We start from the raw sequence: 19,707 nt of genomic DNA, 5'->3' as shown, positions 1-19,707 counted from the left end.
GCACAGCTAGGGGACGTAGTGGGACGAACCAAAGTGTGAGGGCGGCAGTGTCCTTAGCGCCATAGGGTTTCAGGGCAGTTTCTCAACCTGCCAAACCACCATGTGTTGCAATCGTTGAACTGTGTTTTTAAATGCAGTGGACGTCAGAAGTCATCACTGACCATATCTGGTTAATAGAAGGACAGATTCTGTCAAGAAAGCAGTAAGACTCTGGAAAGGGGAACGATCCTCTGGATAATTATGTTGATACAGTGAATCCATTGGTCACCTGAAGTGCTGAGTCTGTTCCTACCAGTGCCCTGATGGTTGCCATCCAGGCTCTTACTTTGCATGTCTGGATTCTAATGAGAGCAAGCTAGCAGGAGTCTGTACTGATAGGAGGGGTGCCTTTTATATTGTGGGCTCTCAATAAGTACTTGTGTGAATGAATAAAAATCATTAGGGTAACCAGTGAGTTTTTGGCTAAGCGTTATGCCCAGGAGCTTAAAGCTAAGAACAGTGGGGCCAAAGCCCCAGAAGCCTTGTTATTATGTGACCTAAGGAATGGGCCCTGTTAACGGGCCATGCTGGATTCCCCCAGTCTTCGCGTGGTTTACGGTGGGAATCTTTTGGAGCTGCAGGAATTTTCTGCAACTTTCTCTTCAGGCGCTATCCGAGATTCGGACGGCTGGCTGAAGGTTTTGGTGGAATGAGCAGAGCTCTAGGAGCAAAAGGAGAGAGGGTGCCATTTCAGAACGGCCGCCGAAGCTCTTCAGGTCAACATGCATCTTTCATATGTTTGTGTGTTTGCACCAATACGTTTCTCCTGTCTCATCTTAGACACTTAGCACGGGGTCTTGATCTACATTGATCACATTTTATGACTTGAACTGGCAACCCCTCTGCCCCCAGGGATCAGATCTAACCAGGGTGTGCAGGAAGCCATTAAGGAAAAATATGTAACCACATTCGTTCCCAAACTCAATTGTTTGGTCTTAGCAGTGCTTGGATAAGAGACTTTCAAGCATAATTAATCCAAGTACTATTTAACGTGACCATGGTGATTCTTCACAGCAGCTATTGACCCAAAAGCAGCATTTGGAGCAGCCAGAGGAGAAAGACCATCTGGGCCGTTTCTGCTGAGTCTGTGAGGGTGTGATTATTACCCACCATCACTTGGTTCTTTGGGTGGCTTCTGGAAGGTTAAAGGAGTGCAAACTCTTGGATCCTTGCACTGGAAGAAGTAAATTTCCTTTGTTGTTTTGCCTAATTCCCAGGGACCCTCTTTGAAGTGGCCAATGGTAAATATGTCTCAATCTGTTTTTCTTGATGAAAAGTAACAGTGCACATAATTGGCTTCCTAATTACCATGTGGAATGGCGAAGGGGCGGGGAGAATGGGGCACATAATTAAGTTTTACTCCGCCCACAGCCCGCACACCCGCCCACTGCCCAATTGGGGTTAATGTTTGGAATTTGCAAGTTTTTAAAACCCACTGAAGCCCCCTTCCATCCGTCTTGAAGGCCTCCAAAGCCCTGGTGGCTGTTCTTGCTCTCTTAGGCCTCTAGGATTTGAAGACTACCAGTATGAAATCTGTTCTCACATCTTTTGTTTAGTAAAATGAAGGTCTTGAGGAAGAGGTTCTGTGCCGGAATCACCACATACAGTGTGCCGTCCAAATAGGAAGTTGGGGGGGATGCTTGGTAAACACAACGTGGAGGGTATTCTGGGGGCCTCTCTGCTGAGTCATACCGTCCTGAGGCACGGGAAGACCCTGTGCCGTGGTTCTGCCTTGTCGTGGTGACCCCCTCTTCAGGCCTTTGCCAATGGCTGGGCCTTACAGCTCCCACTTCTGCTTTATTTAGTGGTGCCTCTCACTCCCTGCTGCTTGAAAAGCTGTTTATGCCAACAAGCCAGGCAGGGAAGATCTGAAGAACTTGCTGTGCCGGCACTGGTGAGAGAGGGTGGGTGGTGTGTGTGTGTGTGTGTTGCCCCATTAATGAGCCTTCGAAGGGCAACCCTTGTTTGTTTTGTCACAGTGCCAATTCCGGAGCCTTGTGCCAGAGCTTGCTGAGCCCACTGTGTGGCTTTCTTCCTGCTGAGAGGAAAAGACACTCCTTTTGCAAAGAGTCATTTTGGAGATGCCCATTGAGGGAGAATTTCCTTCCCCAAGGCCACCTCTCACTTGGCCCATAATGGGTTTCCCCATCAGCCCATGAACAACAGGTGGTGGAGTTATTTGAGAGTAGGGGTTTCCTCCAGCCAGAAAAGTTGGGTGGGGTTTCTCAGGTGCTGCCAGAGGACCAGAAAAAAGCAGCTGTAAGGCTATTTGTTTGTTTTTACCTAGATCAGATCTGCATAGAAGAAAGCTTGAGGCTGTGGCTGCTCTACCTACATTCCTGAAACAGCAAGTGCAAACAAAAAAATCTGCCCAAGTTCAGTTTCTCTTGGGTATGGGCGGCCTTGAACTACGGCAGTTACTCATGCTATTATTCAAAGTAAATGTTCTGACTAAGAACTACGTAAAAGAATTCAGGGACCCTAGTAGACTCCTTCTGCCGTTAAACCAGTGAGTGTGGCTTTGAGAACACTTCCCATGAGGCGAAAACCCCAGAAGTTCACTTGTATATAGTCTATACCAGGCCCCTCCCCCACCAGCAGAACTGCATGTAGGGATTTGTGTGGCTTCCTGGATTTCTGTTTCGTCGACCAACTATTTAAGATGGCTAGAACAAGGGCTGCTTTTGTAGACTTCAGACCCTCCGTAATTTTGGAACAGGAAGTAATAAATCTAATGCTGTAAACCACAAAATACTGAAATACTCAGGTATCGTACCTGAGCCTTAAAAGTAGGATGATTGGGTCTTTGATGATTAATTAGATGGAATATTGGGTTCAGCACACTCCCACTAATGTTGTTTAAGACGTCTCCTACACTGTTGATCCCATTTTTTGGTCCATGCTGTATCCTCAGCACTGTGCTGGGAGATAAACAGAAATACAAGCTGATTTTTGCCCTCAAGTAGCTTACAGTCCAATTGTAGAGATACAATGGAGGTAAAACAAGGAGAGATTGTTTTAGTGACAAATAGTGTGGTGATGGTAACTGTAGGAGTGCAGAGAGGAGAGACGTTTTTGTGGGCTTGAGTGATAGCAGGAGCTTTTATTGCCTATGTGGAACTTGAGTTTGTGCTTCTTAAAGGCTGTCCAAGGTTTGGATACATGTTGAGGAAGAGAAAAGGCATCCAAAGAGCTTGGGGCTGCAGGAAGTGAGGCCAGAATGCACAAGAACATGGAGATGATGGGTAGGAGACCCTCTTGTTGGAGGGAAGTGAGACAGATGGTTGAGTTACAGTGTGTGGGGTAGAGGTTAGAGAGTTTTGAAACCAGTCTGAGTAGTGTGATTTTGAATGTTTTGGCATTTGGTTCTTGCATGGGAAAGGTACCCGAGGAATATGACATTGTGGAAAGCTAGACTGATCTTTCTGTGTTCTGGAATCAAAGATGGTACCAAGAGTTTCAGCTGGAGAGATCAGGGCAGTCAGTGAGGGGCAGTTCCTTTTGGACATGTTGAGCCATGCTGCGTGTTGAGTGATGGAAGGTTAGCGACTTACAGATATCTTGTGGTCTATGGAAAGTATGAGACACATATTCAAGTGATAAGTCAGGAATGGAAAATTTTGTTTTGGGAGTCGACTCATAATTTCAGTAATTGAAACCACAGAGGTAGTTAAGGTAGTTGATGTACAGAGATAAGGGCAGAGCGCCAAAGGAAGAAGTATGATGATAGTTAAATATTATAGGAGAACAGAGAGGAGAGGTTTCTGTGGGTTAAAGTAGTAGGACATTTTTTTCGAGTAAGTGGAAAAGCGCATCCACGGAGAGCGGTAGGAACGGGAAGAAGGGCAGACGGTATAATGTTCGGAGAAGTAAAAGGAGGACCCAAAAACTATATTAGAGAAGCAAAGGTGGGGAGAAGATGTCAGGACAGGGTGTGATGGTCGGCAATTTTCAATGCAGGGAAGACAGAAGATGATAAAAGTAGAAGAGGAAAAGCCATTGGCTGCCATGTGGACGGCATTGGTGACCATGGAGACGAAGGGTCTTCTGACCCACCCCAAGTAATGTCCAGCCCTTTCCTCCAGGAGCCCGATGGTGTATTCTGGGGTGGGCATCTGTGTGTATCTACACAAAACCCCACAGTTGGTTGTTCTGGGCATCAAAAGTTGAGAACGGTTGTTACAGTAAACAGAGAGAGGACGAGAGCGCCCCTGGCATTAGGAAGTTGTGTTGAGAAAGGGAAGCAGTGGCAGAGTCAGCTTGTTGAAAGGAGCTGAACTCCGAGGGTAGGACCGAGACCACTGTCTGAACCAGCAATGTGAGTGGGTCAGAATCTCCTCATCCAGGAGCTCATGGGTTAGTGGATTTAGTAGAGAGTTGAGCGAGAGGGATGACCAGTAAAATCCTATAAAGCTATCTTGTTAATCATCAAGGAAAGGACAACACACCCCTGCTGTAGAAATAACAGGGAATTCACAAAAGAAATATAAATTGCCAGTAAGTATCTGCAGATGGGTTCTTCCTAGCAGAAACATGTAAATTAAAATGAGATACTGTTTCTCACCTGCCAAATCGATAACATTTTTAAAAAACACACAAAATAATATCTACTGTTGATGAGGGTGCAGGAAAACTGATGCATGTGCCATTGCGATCGTGACTTGGAAGGATTTTCCTGGAAGACAGGTTGGTATATTCCAGAGGGCCTTAAATATCCCTAGTTTGAGCCAGCATTTTTTACTTCCAGAAATATGTCCTAAGGAAACAGAAATGGAATGTCAAGAATAAGAACCTAGGTTTTAGAGTACCAAGGAAAGCGCATCTGGTTGGAAAGGCTGACTTAGCTAGTGTGTGACTTGTGAAGGTACTTTAACCCTCTAAGACTCAATTTCCTCATCTGTAAAATGGACTGTTTTAAGGATCAAATGAAAGAGTGTATAATTTAAAAGTGCTTAGAACCACGCCTGGCCTAAGTGGGTAGTAATGGAGCTGTTACTTATTTTTGTGAGTTATTTTGTTATTACAGATACATGAGTACACAAAGATTTATGAAAGCACCAAGGGATGAATGCAGCTTTAATAGCAAAATAGTAGGAATTGCCTAAATGTCTAGTAATAGAATTTAGTGAAATGATGCTGTGTCCATAGAATGCAGTATCTGTGCAGCCATTAATTCTAACTTATGAAGAATAGCTAATGTCATGGGAAAACTTTCATGCTAAATTAAGTTAAAAGGGCAGTACACGGAAGGAGCAGTGGGATCCGAGTTTGGTAAAGAAAATCAGTAACTATAAATGTGCAGAGGGAAAAACCTCCTGCCAGTGGCTCTCTGGCTGGAGGAATTATAGGTGATTTTTATTTTAGCTATGGAGTCTTTCTGCACATATCCAAAAAAATTTTTTTTTAAATAATGAGCTCATACTACTTTAATTAGGAGAAATTATTTAAAATAAATTTAACATCATGAGATGCCAGATTGTAACTGTAATGGGCCAGATGGCACCTTTTTACATCATCTCCTAGCTTTTGCTCAATAGCACGAATGGAGAGATGAGAAATGAGAGGGATTTTGAGGAAACTAGAGGCGATGAGAAGTTTTAGGTGCTGGCAAAGAAAGCGTTGAAGTTGTTGGTAACAGTCAGTGTGGGAAGGTATCCAGTTTAGCAGGCAGAGGTCCAAGGGATGAATGCAGATGGGTAGTTAAAGTTACTATGTTTGGTGAAAGGAGGTGCTGCTTCAAATCTGGGAGGGGGGTCAGTGCTTTATGGTGATTAAATCCAGGTCAGAGGAGAACCATCTAGTCCAGTGATGGACAAAAGATGCGGGTCTTCTGTCTTCAGGATATGGCGAAAGGCCTCAGGGTAGATGCTTAAATAAGTACCTAAGTGCTGGTATTCAGCTATTCGAATAGCTGGTTCAATTGCCCCAGATGCTTTTTTAGAACAAGGTAGAGTATAAGTAATAGCTGGGTAGTTTCACTTTTTGTTACTGTTGCCATGGCTTTGGTTGTTGTTGAACGGTGGACCTATCTACATAGATAGTAAAAAAAAAAAAAAAAAAAAAATTCTATTCCCGTAAATACCAGCTCATGTCTTCCAATACCCACAGACCGGGTTCCTAAACCTGGCTCTGCTTCTGATCTCACGACTCCCTCCTCTTCCCCTCCATGATTCCGCTGTAACCAGAGTATCGCGGTGCTTGTGGATTCCCTGCAGAATGGACTGAGCTAGTGCTTTTCGCTTCCAGGCTGATTTATGTTCGCTCTGGAAAGAGCACAGATGCACTTATTAGCCAACACGAAGCCCAGGGCCTGGACGATTCTCTGGGCCTTCCGGGCAATGGACCTCCTGCAACACAAGGGACCTGTTCAAGCACATGTGTGTTCTCTGACCTTGCCATAGTTACAGAATAATTCTTAAGGCTACTAGGATATTGCTACCAAGCGGATGGAATCTCACCTACTTATGGTTTAACACTTACTGACTTGTATTCAGCAGCAGTACACAAATACAGTTATTGTACAGAGCACAGAATAGAATTGGATGTGATTCTTCAGTAGATTCCAAGCTACACAGATGAGGATGTTATTTCTTTGCTCCTTGAATGAGGTTCCCACTTATGTCAGAATTTTTTATTTTTCATTTTTGAGGAGATGTGCATGGTTTATTCATGGTTGTGGATTTCTTTTCTCTCTAATATGTTTTAGTCCATATTCAGCGACGCTCACCTTCTGTAGGTTGCTGGGGTTCTTCTTGTCTGCGTTGGCTGCCTTTGTCCTTACATTCAGAACTGCTTTTACCAAGTTAGGGAAATCTGTCCTGAGTCAGGATCATGGACGTCTTGGGTAAATGTCTTTCTGCGTTGTGTTGAAATTCTGCACAAGTTAGAATGGCCATTTGTCTGCTCCTACTGCAGAGATCTATCTAGCACCTCATGGCTGGAAGGAGGCAGGCCAGTTTTCTGTTCTTGTCTGTGTGTAACCTCCCTGTCCAGCCTTGCAGCCTCCCTCCTTTCATGAAGCTGTGCCAGCAATGAATTTCACGTGAAGAGAAGGATATGGGAAGCAAGGTAGGTTGGCTGTTCATATGTATTTTTGGAGGTTCAATATGTAGAGCTCTTAACACTGGACAATTTTTTTTCTTTTGATATAATTTCAGATATATGGGAAAGTTAAAATGTGAGAACAAAGAATTCATATATACCCTTCGTCCAGACCCCCTCCCATGTTGACGTTATTTCGTCTTCTTTCTGTGTGTCTATGTATATGTGTGTCACACACTTACCCCGTTTTTTTCCTAAGCCACTGGAAAATTGAGACATCATGCCCCTTCACCTCTAAATAGATTTCAGTACGTATTTCTTAGAAACAAAACATTCTCTTATATAACTGCACTGCAGTTATCAAAATTAGGACATTAACATTCATATACCACTATTATCTGATCTACGGACCTTATTCAGATTTTGCCAGTTGTCCCAGTTATGCCCTTTTATAGGAAAAGAAAATCCCCGATGGTGTCGCGTCTCTGCAGTCTCTTCTAATCTGAAACAGTTCTTCAGTCTGTCTTTCTGTTTCACTTCTGAAGAGCATAGGACATTTTGTAGGCTGTCCTCAATTTGGATTTGTCTGATGTTCCCTTGTGATTAGATTTAGATTTTGCATTTTTGGCAGGAATGTCAGGGAAGGGATGTTGTGTTCTTCTCAGTGTATCCTCTCAGGAGACACATGATGTCGATTTGTCTCGTTCCTGGTGATGTTAACTTTGATCATGTGGTTAAGGTGGTGTCTGCCAGGTTTCTCCACTGTAAAGTTATTGTTTTTCTTTCTGTAATTAAAAAGTATCTTGTGGGGAGATACTTTGAGACTATGTAACTATCCTGTTACCACTCAAACTTTCATCCACCAGTTTTGGTATCCATTGATTCTTACCTGAATGGGTTATTATTATGATGGTTACCAAATGGTGATTTCCTAACTCCATGATTCCCTCTGCATTTGTTAGTTGGCTTTCTACCCGAAAAAAGAACTTTTCCTTCTCTCACATTTATCTTTTTAATTTATAAAAGTACACAATTATGGATTCTTAGTTTATTCATTGGGTTGTCATCCTTTACTCTCATTTTATTTTCTTGTTCGCATTTTCCCAGATTTAGGCAGTGGGAGCCCCTTCAAGCTGTTCCTGTCTCCTTTTGACACACTCTCATCATTCTTCAAGCACTTCTGTGTGTTCTGGCTCAGGAAGATGCCCCAGGCTCATCTTACACTCTACCCGCCCCAGCCCAAGAATTGTCCATTTCTCCAAGGAGCCCTGGTTCCATCTAGTTCACCAGAGATTTCTTCAACTATGAGAAACAGAAATAGAACATGTTTAGGAACCGTCTCTTTTCCTTTCCAAGTGTTGTTTCTCCCAATACCTTAATTTCCCCGTAGTTTTCCTAAGTACCTATTACATCTTGGATGTGGAGCATACAGAGATGAGTGAGATATGGAACCTGCTCTCAAGCTGCTCACAGCCTAGTGGCAGAGATAGACCAGTCAACAGATAATTTCAGCAGTGCGATAACCCCAGAATTACAGTGTGCCGCCATGTGCAAAAGCACTATGGGATCACAGAGGAGGAGGTTAAAGCTGATTGAGTAACCGGATTGATAACCCAGGAATGAAAAGAATCTTCACCTTTCAGAGGACCTGAGAGGCTGCCTGATGGAACCTCCTGGCCACAGCAAAATCCCCTTTTCCATTCATGAAACCAGGGAGTGCAGTACTTCAGAGTCAGCATTCCATTTGGGAACTTTGATCATCTTGAGAAAGATTTTCACTTGTATTGAACTGAATTTGAATTGCTTATAAATTCCCCTCATTACTCCTAGTGAAGCCCTGAAGCTAGGTAGAAGACAGGTAACCGATCGCCATTGTATGTGGCAGGCAGGCCTTCACGTGGTTGAGGCTAGTTGTCTTACCCAGTGCTGAGGCGTCTCTTTCCTTGCACTCCTGAGCTGTTCCTGGTCAGCCATTCCGACCATGCTCAGGTTTGTTTGTCAGTACCCTTCTGACGAGAGTCCCTTGAGTGGATCTTAACGTTCTTCATGCAGAGAAAATGATGGGGCTGTGAGCCAGCCGGGTTTCGACAGGAATAGTGCACTGCTGTCGCCAGAGGTCACATGTACGTCTTTGGCTGCTATGTCAGCTTTGGGCTTCCACTGAGTTTGTAGTAAAGTAACACTGCTAGGGATTTTTTGCATGAACTCTTGAATCTGAGTGAGGCTGTTTTTTCAGTTTATTTTATGTGAATGTTCTTACTGAACCTACAGATAATTGTGAATTTTACAGGACCATCCTTATTTTTGTTTTATTTTTTATTTTTTGGTTCTCCCCAACAGCTATTTACTCTGTTCTAAAATTATGAGGCGCTTGTGATATATAATCTACAACATATCCTTTTAAATCTAATACCATTACTTTATCCAAAATGATGTACACACACATCACTCTTGCCCCTTCTCTTGTTCTATATTATTTCTGAGTGCTTTTCACCATTGAATGTTATATTTTTGTTTGTTGGTGGTCTCTCCTCCACAAGAATGTAAGTTGAGACATGTTTATCATCGATGCCCTAGCATCTGACACAAAGTAGGTGTGGAATAAATATTGAGTGAATGAATGAATGAATGAATGAATGAATGAATGAATACTTTTTTTGATTTATAGTTCCTGGAATCTACTTTTTTTCCCCTTAAAAAATTGAGACAATGGGCTTACCACACAGTTCTTTGCAACAGCTTCTCCTTCTATCCCCTTTCCTGTGTGAAGATATCCAAGTAAAGCAGTCCATTGAACTCCGCCCCTCACCACAACCAAGCACAAAAAGGGTGTTGTACGAATTGGCAATGTTTTACATGGCAATCCCATGATCCCAGGATCTTAGAGCAGTCCCTCGGTACATAAAGATTGAATGTGAATGTCAGATGTAGGGACGTTCAGGAGTTCTCTTTGAGAAACAGGCATTAAAGAAAAACCGTAGTAGAGTGGCTAAGAATATGGACTCCACACAGCCAGGATATGGTTTTGTTATTTAAGCTGCATCACTTGGGCAACCTCAGTTTTCCCATCTTTAAAATGGAAAAATAGCATTCATCTCACAGTGTGGTAATGAGCCTCAAAGTGGTGCCACACCTGCAGACCTTAACATGATGCCTAATTCAAGAGATGATGGCTTCTCTTATGGTGGTTTTAATTTTAAAAAGCTCTGGGAAATACAAGCACTAAGGAGGAAATGAAGTTACCCATAACCTCATCCCCTAGCAATTATCATCATAAAATTTTTGATATAAATCTCATGTATTTCCATATGCAAACCTATATATATGCTTTGTTCACTTAGTATCCCCTGTGATCATTTTCCCACGCCTGTAAATAGTTTCTTTAAAAAATATTTTATAACATCCTATGGAACTCAATGCACTGTTATTCATTTAGAGAGTCCCTTGTTTCGCCAGATTATTTCCATCTTTTTTTTTTTTCATTACACATGTTGTGATGAATAATCCTATGTCTCTGTGGATATTTTGGGTTGTTTCCTAGCATGGAGGAATTGCCGAGTCCCAGGGCATGTGTGTTTTTGAGGCTTTTGGTCCCTATTGCCAAGTCGCTGCAGGAAAAAGGTGCCAATTGACAGCCCCTCCAGCAGAGGAGGGAGTACCTGGGAAATGGCCTTGCTTGCCTGATGGTTTTACTCTCTCTGGTGAGGCTTCATGGGTTATTCACAGAGGCAACAGTTTCTCACTGTCTCGGTTCTCTCTTTGTTTTTCTTTTCTACCCCTTTGTTTCCTTTCTTGGTTTTCTGCCAAATAGCCTCTTGTGAAAGGACCGCCTAATTAACCCTGTGCTAATTAACAATTTAAAATTACACAGTGCGACTGTTCATGTTTAATTCTCTGGGAGCTAGAGCAATAGCGGGAGGCCCCACCCCTTTCTAATAACTGCACCGCCCCCCACCCCAGCTTCCCTGTAACTGTTGCATTGAACCCAGTCTTGTCTCCTTAAAGGAATGTGATAAAACTGTCACATCACATCTTCTCAGTTGAAAGAGGGAGATGGATGACTTTGTTAATGGGGGCCCCCAGGGTAATGTGGTGGAGTTTTATCATTTTAAACAAACTTTGAAAAATAAAGACTGATATTTGCAAAGATGCAGGGAGCTTTCCAGGTAGGTTCCAAGGGAACTAATTTGTAAGAGGAGCAAGGGTCGGGGATTCTTGATGAAGATGTTGAAACTTTTCTGAACAAGATCACTTCTCAAATGGCCGAGTTAAGAGCCAAGCAGAGAGAGAGAGAGAGAGAGAGAGAGAGAGAGAACAAACACTGGATCACTCCTGTATCTTCCCTTTAATTCTTACTATGTTTCCCCGAAAGTAAGACCTAGCCGGACCATCAGCTCTAATGTGTCTTTTGGAGCAAAAATTAATATAAAACTCATTCTTATTTTAATATAGTATAAGACCTGGTCTTATATAACATAAGACCGGGTATAACATAATATAATATAATATAATATAATATAATATAATATAATATAATATAATATAATATAATATAATATAATATAATACCGGGTCTTATATTATATAAGACCCGGTCTTATATTAATTTTTGCTCCAAAAGATGCATTAGAGCTGATGGTCCAGCTAGGTCTTATTTTCGGGGAAACACGGTATTGGAGAGATGTGCTCTTTTGAAATCTAACTGAATTCTTAAAACCACACAAAAAACCCCATGTTGAGTACAGTATGGCTGGGCATGAGTAGAATGCATCTATATTTAAAGGGAATGTTGGGGTATAAGTAGCTGGAGAGAATCAGGCTGCAAGAAGGGTTGAGGGTTTGTGATGTGTGAGCTGGCCCTGGCATGGGTGAAGGCTGAGGAAGGAGGCCCAGATCCGGGGGTGCGGTGGGGGGCTCTGAACAGAGGCTGCTGGCAGGGCTGCCTGTGAGAGTGTGGGGACCCGCTGGGTTCCCAGGCTGCCCTCTGTAACTGAAGATCATTGATTTTACGGGAAACCGTGTTTACAGACAGAGTGCTGATCGACCTGCTGAGTTGACTTCTGCCTCCTTAAGTAAGAACTACCTTTTTCTTATTGACTGGCTGATAAACAGAGCGAGAGGGATGGCTAGCCGGGTGGGAGAGTGGTGGATGGCCTGAGGTCCTTGAGCTGAAGGATCGGGCCGTTTTAAGCGATTTCTTCATCCCTGTGTTCTGGTCCTTCCTTGACTACCCCTGTCCCTGCGCCTTCCAGGGACTGGTAGGAGAGCCCAAGACTGACCCTGCCTGGTCACCTAGCAGTGCAGGCACAAAGCATGGACGAGTTGGCCGTCTGGTGAAGATGTGGTGAAACAGACAGTGTCTCAGGCTTTAATAATGCGCATTCACTGAGGACCATGTTAAAATGCAGATTCTGATCTTGGGCAGCACTGAGAGTCTGCATTTCTCAAGTCTTCCTGGTCCCTGATTCACACTTTGCTTAGCAAGGCTGTAAAAGGTTCTCCTTGTCATGGCCAGCATGTGTTGAAAGGAAGCCCAGAGCAGGCAGCATAGATCCGGAAGTGGGATCCTTTCCCGCCAATGTCTTAATGGGCTGTCCCTCCCTGTGAATTGGTCTCCCACATGTCCCCTCACATGGGGCTCATGTCACCACCTGTGGGGTCACCTGTCTTTCAGAGGCGGCCACGGTGTCATTTTTTTCTTGACACCATTTGTTTGGGCAAAAGTTAGACAAGTTTTTAGAAGTCCCAACTCCTTAAGTGTGTGATGTGTGGAAGAAGAGAACAGCAAGAAAAGCCCACCAATTAATTGGTAAACGCTTGCAGGTTTCTCTGGCTCAGCCCCGGCTGGAGAGGAGATTGGCTTTGCTGTCGATACACAAGTCCCTGGTGAAGCATCAAAGCTGTTCTCCTTTATCAATCGTGGCCTCCCCTTCCCGCATGTTCCTGTAACTTACCAAGCATTTATGACATTGATTTTACAATCGGGCTGTTAACCCTCCCGCCCCTTCAGGCCTGCCAACCTTGTTGGCCCAAGTTGTCAATCAGATGTCGTTCAGCCAATCGGACACGTTCTTAAGAGCTACCCCGGATTCTCACCTGCATGCCAGCTAAGCTATACGAGGAAGTCCCATTGCATTTGTTGTTTGGTTTGGTTTAGTGTAGTCATCTTTGTTTAAAATCAATATGTCTTTTCTCAGGCACACAGAACTTTGTTGTAATAGAGTTTGAGGTTATAAATTGAGAGGTGGAGAGAGGGAGAGGGAGGAAGAGAGAGAGAGGAGAGAGAGAGAGAGAGAGAGAGAGAGAGAGAGAGAGAGAGAGAGAGAGTTTTAAACAAAACATAACATATTCTTCCAAAAAGTTATTCCTCCTAAGACTTCTGGTAAACCTGCCTTCCCCATCTTTTCCCGAGGGGGAGCTGTTGGCTCACTGTGCAGTCAAGAATCAAGAAATGAAGAGAGAATGGGAAGATGGGGGTTGGGCAAGGGGAGGGAGACCAAACCCAGCCAAAACCTCCATCCGCTGTGTATGAATGAGATGGTGGGTGGAGAAGCAGCCAAGTGTTCTCCAGGAAGGAGGTGCTGGGGGGAGGGTGGCCTGGGATTTGCTGGCAAGGATCAGGGCCGTGCGAGGCGTGTGAAGCTCTGAGTTGCCTGCAGGAGCAGTGCCTGGATAGAAGAAATACCCTTGTGATGTTGTTGTCACAGGAGCAGAGCAGCGGCGGGTGATCTGATGGCTCCCTCTCCAGGGACTCGAGGTCTCAGAGGGCAAATTCAGCTCAGTGGCACTTTGGAGTCGGAAACGGAAAAGCCCCAGGGCTGAAGGACAGCTGTTTGGGGAGCGACTAATAACTAAGAGGCAGGTGTGGAACAGGGGCTGGCCGAGCCCAGCTGCTGTCTCAGCTTGCTGCTAAGATCCTGACAGCAAAAAGCCCCCAGCCTGTGGTGACCAGGCTCCCTCCAGACAGGGCAATCTCGACGCTGCAGGAGGGGGAGTCAGCTCACAGAGTCTGGGAGGTTCCTCCTAGAAATATCAAGCTCATGTTTTGCACCTACATGTTTTGAGTCTGAAGCCAGGCTGAGTCACAAGCACGGGTGTTCTACCAGGTGTGGGGAGCAGATGGGAATTCGGAGATCTGTCTTCTCTGTGTCACAGTGTCGGGGTGACATGGGGCCAGTTTTAAGATTTTTGCCCCTCAATTTTACGCCTTGTAAAATGGGATGATGATTCCCAGACTCAGAGAGGATGAAGGCAGCCGTGGGCCCTCAAGGGGACTTTGTGCCATGTATCTAGGCGTGCACACTTGTCCTCTGAGCGCTGCAGCCCTCAAATGCTTTTCTTTGAACTTCTCAAACCAGAAACATGGTCGATAAAAGCAACAACAGCAACTTCGCCTCTAAATAAGTCTATCCTCGCACAGATTTACCATCCTTTTTCTGGAGGTATAAAATCTTTCTCCTCTCGTCCGTCCCTCCATGGTGTTCCCCTGGCCCAAAGACAGCCTGGGCAGCCAGGGGGCACTCTGTGTTGGCCGTACGCATGCGGTGGGCCTGCCCGTCTGTATCCTAGGCGGGGTCTGGCAAGATGATGCGGTCATCCTTAGCTGTGGCTGTCGCCCAGCCCTGATGCTCACTAACGCTGTGCTTGCAAAGAACGGAAATTCAAACTGGTCTCTAGGGGTAGAGCAGCCGACAAGCTGAAGACAAAGAGGGATTCTCCTGATGTCCCTTCCCCATGCCCCTTGCTCCTGACATGGACCCCGGCCGTAACACCTGGGATGCCATCTACCCTCTGCGAGTTGGATGGCATGGGGCGATCGCTGGGGTCCCCGCTGCCCCTGCGGTCTCTGTTGTGGGTGTGGACAGAACCTGTTAGAGTGCTCTGTGTGGGACCTTAGCCTCGGCCCTCCTAACCTCTTTCCTTTCTCTCTCTCTTCCCCCTCTCTCCCTCTTCTCCCCTTTGCCTCCACTCTTCAGGTCCGATCCGTACTGGGTGCAATGAAAGCTCCACGCAGGCCTTACCATGGAAGGCTGTGACTCGCCTGTCGTCTCGGGGAAGGACAATGGGTGCAGTATCCCTCAGCACCAGCAATGGACTGAACTCAACAGCACCCACCTCCCCGACAAACCCAGTGGCATGGAGCAGTCCACAAGTGAGAACCACGGGCCCCTGGACAGCCTGAGGGCCCCGTTCAATGAGCGCCTCACGGAGAGCACCGCCTCGGCCGGCCCCACCGCCGAGCCCGCTGGCAAGGAGGTCAGCTGCAATGAATGCTCGGCCTCCTTCGCCAGCTTACAGACCTATATGGAGCACCACTGCCCCAGCGCGCGCCCCCCGCTGCCCCTGAGAGAGGACAGCGGGAGCGACACCAGTGAGGAGGGGGACGAGGAGAGTGATGTGGAGAACCTGGCTGGGGAGATAGTCTACCAGCCAGACGGCTCGGCGTACATTGTCGAGAGCCTGAGCCAGCTGACCCAAAGCGGGGGCGCCTGTGGCAGTGGCAGTGGGCCTCTCCCTTCGCTCTTTCTGAACTCTCTCCCCGGTGTGGGGGGCAAACAAGGGGACCCTTCTTGTGCTGCACCAGTCTACCCACAGATCATCAACACTTTCCACATAGCCTCATCCTTCGGGAAATGGTTTGAGGGCCCAGACCAGGCTTTCCCGAATACCTCAGCCCTGACGGGGCTCAGCCCTGTCCTGCACAGCTTCCGCGTTTTTGACGTGCGACACAAAAGCAACAAGGATTACCTGAACAGCGACGGCTCTGCCAAAAGCTCCTGCGTATCCAAAGATGTTCCCAACAATGTGGACCTGTCCAAATTCGATGGCTTTGTGCTCTACGGCAAGAGGAAGCCCATCCTGATGTGTTTCTTGTGCAAACTGTCCTTCGGGTACGTCCGTTCCTTCGTGACCCACGCGGTACACGACCATCGAATGACCCTGAGTGAGGACGAGCGGAAAATTCTTAGCAATAAGAACATCTCCGCTATCATCCAAGGGATTGGCAAAGACAAGGAACCCCTTGTAAGTTTTCTGGAACCAAAAAACAAAAACTTTCAACACTCTTTAGTTTCCACAGCTAACCTCATAGGCCCCGGACACAGTTTTTATGGTAAATTTAGTGGCATTCGAATGGAAGGGGAAGAGGCTCTCCCAGCTGGCTCTGCCGCTGGCCCCGAGCAGCCCCAGGCTGGTATCTTGACCCCCAGCACCCTCTTGAACCTTGGCGGGCTCACCAGCTCAGTCCTGAAGACCCCCATTACCTCAGTCCCCCTGGGGCCTCTGGCCTCCAGTCCTACCAAATCCTCAGAGGGCAAGGACTCTGGGGCAGCAGAAGGAGAGAAGCAAGAAGTGGGTGATCCGGATTGCTTCTCCGAGAAAGCAGAGCCAGCCGAGGAGGAGGCAGAGGAGGAAGAGGAGGAAGAAGAGGCCGAGGAGGAAGAAGAGGAGGAAGAGGAGGAGGAAGAGGAGGAAGAAGACGAGGGTTGCAAAGGACTCTTTCCAAGTGAGTTGGATGACGAACTGGAGGACAGGCCCCACGAGGAGCCTGGGGCCGCGGCAGGTAGCAGCAGCAAAAAGGACCTTGCTCTCTCAAACCAAAGCATTTCTAACTCCCCCTTAATGCCTAATGTGCTCCAGACCCTGTCGAGGAGCGCAGCTTCTACTAGTTCTAATTCTGCTTCTTCCTTTGTTGTCTTTGATGGTGCGAACAGGAGGAATCGTTTAAGCTTTAACAGTGAGGGCGTCAGGGCCAGTGTGGCAGAGGGCGGCAGGAGGCTGGACTTTGCTGACGAAAGTGCCAATAAAGACAATGCCACAGCACCAGAACCAAATGAAAGCACAGAGGGCGACGATGGGGGCTTTGTCCCCCATCACCAGCACGCTGGCTCCCTCTGCGAGCTTGGGGTTGGGGAGTGCCCCTCGGGGAGCGGTGTGGAATGCCCCAAATGTGACACGGTCCTGGGCTCCTCCCGCTCGCTGGGTGGCCACATGACCATGATGCATTCTCGTAACTCGTGTAAGACACTCAAGTGCCCCAAGTGCAACTGGCACTATAAGTACCAGCAGACACTGGAGGCGCACATGAAGGAGAAGCATCCTGAGCCGGGGGGCTCCTGTGTCTATTGCAAAAGCGGGCAGCCCCACCCTCGGCTGGCGCGAGGCGAGAGCTACACGTGTGGTTACAAGCCTTTCCGCTGTGAGGTGTGTAACTACTCCACAACTACCAAAGGCAACCTCAGTATTCATATGCAGTCCGACAAGCATCTCAACAACATGCAGAACCTGCAGAACGGAGGCGGGGAGCAGGTCTTCAGCCACAGCGCTGGGGCCGCGGCGGCTGCAGCTGTGGCCGCGGCCGCCGCGGCCAATATCAGCAGCTCCTGCGGGGCCCCCTCACCCACAAAACCAAAAACCAAACCCACCTGGCGGTGCGAGGTGTGCGATTATGAGACCAACGTGGCGAGAAACCTCCGTATCCACATGACCAGCGAGAAGCACATGCATAACATGATGCTGCTGCAGCAGAACATGACCCAGATTCAGCACAACCGCCACCTGGGCCTCGGCGGCCTGCCCTCGCCCGCCGAGGCCGAGCTTTACCAATACTACCTGGCCCAGAACATGAACCTGCCCAACCTGAAGATGGACAATGCTGCCTCGGACGCCCAGTTCATGATGAGTGGATTCCAGCTGGATCCCTCGGCGCCCATGGCCGCCATGACGCCTGCTCTAGGTGAGGCTGACTCCATGTTTGTTTGTTCTATGATGTGACTTAAACTGGGGAAAATTGAAAATAGGCTGAGGTCCTATGGATTCGGTTGCTATTTTTTTTTGTTTTTCCCCCTTGAGTCGTTTTGTGTTAACTTGAGTGTCTGACAATCAAATATGTTTCTCAAGAATCCCTTGAACTCTGTGTGTGTCTATGGAAGATTGTATGCATTCAACAGAGATGTGATTAGACCCCAGCTCCTTAGGCCAGGATTAAAATTTAAGTGCTTCCTCTAGTTTTTGGCTTCTGGTCAACCTTCCGTCCTATTCCCATTCTCTCTTTCTCTGTCTCTTTCTCCATTTGAAAAATCGCCACAATTATCTGAAACTTTTGGATTCCATTAAATATTTATTGAAACTTACAGGAAACTGTAGCTGGAGTTTTAAATAGGAACAATCATCTCCATAAGAGGAACTGGAAACTGTAGCGTGCTTTTTTCAGGTAACCAAAGGCTGGTTCTGTGCTGAGCTGGGAACCACCCAGATAGGTTTCTCAAAGTTCTGTGTATTTACGAGGATCTCAGTGAAAGAGATGTGTTCTTTTCCTTTCTTGTTTTGCATGAGCCGTCGGTGATTTGTATAGTTGGGAATTAAATTGCCCTGGGGCACCATAAGGACTGGTGTGATAGATGGAAATGAATAAATTCTAAAATTGTACATCAAAGAAAGCTAAGTTTTAATATCAGTTAGATCCTGCTTAATGGAGCCTTTGTTGCCATGAAAAACGACCCATATTTAGAGAAGGTGAGCTGGCTGTGTCCAGACACCAAGTCTTACCGATTGGCTTCATAGATACAGAATGGGACCAAAAGGATAGGATTTGGATGCCGAAAACCATGAGTCTTTGCATAAAAGAATCATGACCACTTTGAGGGGAGAGCTTCTATAGGTAGAAAATGTACAAATCCGTTTCGTTAGCACCAGCATGATGGTTGGGCCACTCCTGCCCCCACCCTGTGCTTTGGACAGACGTGGCTTGGTCTCCATTCCCTGATCCTGCTAACCTCTTGGGACCAGTGGTGATGGCCTGAATTCAGCAGTATCCCCTTACTGGCATGGGATAAGTTGTTCTCGGCAACAAAGTGTGAGCAAGTACTTTTATTCTGGCATGATTTTAGGTCAATGCCAGGGAGATAAACCTCACCAGTTGACATGCCTTTATTTGTGTGGGGTTTTAGTGTTAATTGCTGCTGATGAGTTACATTTCATAACAATTTAATTTGTTTTTCTTGCTATACATTTAAACTTGAATTGTTGCTACTTTAATCTTGTTTTCTGTTTTGGAACACTGACCTGTTGGTCCTTTATGACCAAGTGATTGGAAGATGTCTTACGGACTGGTGAATCATGGGTGCGGAGGATCAATTGTCTTATTTGTCCCCAGAGTGAACCCAGAGGGGATGCACACCACACCAAGGAATGGCATCAGTACTCTGTGTTTTTCTTCCTTTTTTGAACCTTTGGGAATTGGGGTTTTCTGGTCGGGAGATTTAAACTCTTGAGGAGGGAGATCTTAGAGTAAATCAAATATAATGTAGGTGGAATGAAGACACAGAAAATGGATGGGTTCATGCTGGGTCAAAGTGAGATCTTTTTAATTATCTTGAAAACCAGTAATTCTGACTTAGGCTCGAATGGAGAGTTAGAGAGATAGTTTGCTTTTACACCACGTGTCTGTGAATCCTTGGGGCATCATGCATTATGGCTATCTGTGGATGCAAAAGAAAGAGCAGAATGAATCCCTATGCTCTGGACATGCACCAAAGGTCTGCACTTTCTTTCTTAACGAAACAGAGCTCTTCTTTCTAAGGACCTAATCAGGAAGGGCCCTTGAATTTCCAGTGTCAGCTGAGGCAT

The 19,707-nt window shown here is 46.2% G+C and overlaps 1 protein-coding gene across 4 annotated transcripts in view; it reads left to right on the top strand.

Annotated features, from left to right (window-relative positions):
* Window positions 1–19,707, top strand: part of ZFHX3 (zinc finger homeobox 3) — a 245,170-nt gene that overhangs the window by 68,489 nt on the left and 156,974 nt on the right. For 3 of the 4 annotated variants that reach the window (XM_088800271.1, XM_074314649.2, XM_074314648.2), the window contains exon 2: window positions 15,057–17,815. The exons of the other annotated variant lie outside the window; for it this stretch is intronic. In XM_088800271.1, the coding sequence (XP_088656397.1) occupies window positions 15,103–17,815 (2,713 nt within the window). In that variant the 5' untranslated portion in view covers window positions 15,057–15,102. The remainder of the gene's footprint in view (window positions 1–15,056; window positions 17,816–19,707) is intronic. 4 annotated transcript variants of the gene reach the window in all.

The sequence above is a fragment of the Rhinolophus sinicus genome, chromosome 8, assembly GCF_057876585.1.
Source record: "Rhinolophus sinicus isolate RSI-liver-muscle chromosome 8, RSI-T2T, whole genome shotgun sequence".
Taxonomy (NCBI): Eukaryota; Metazoa; Chordata; class Mammalia; order Chiroptera; family Rhinolophidae; genus Rhinolophus; species Rhinolophus sinicus.
This window is presented reverse-complemented; position numbering and strand designations above follow the sequence as displayed.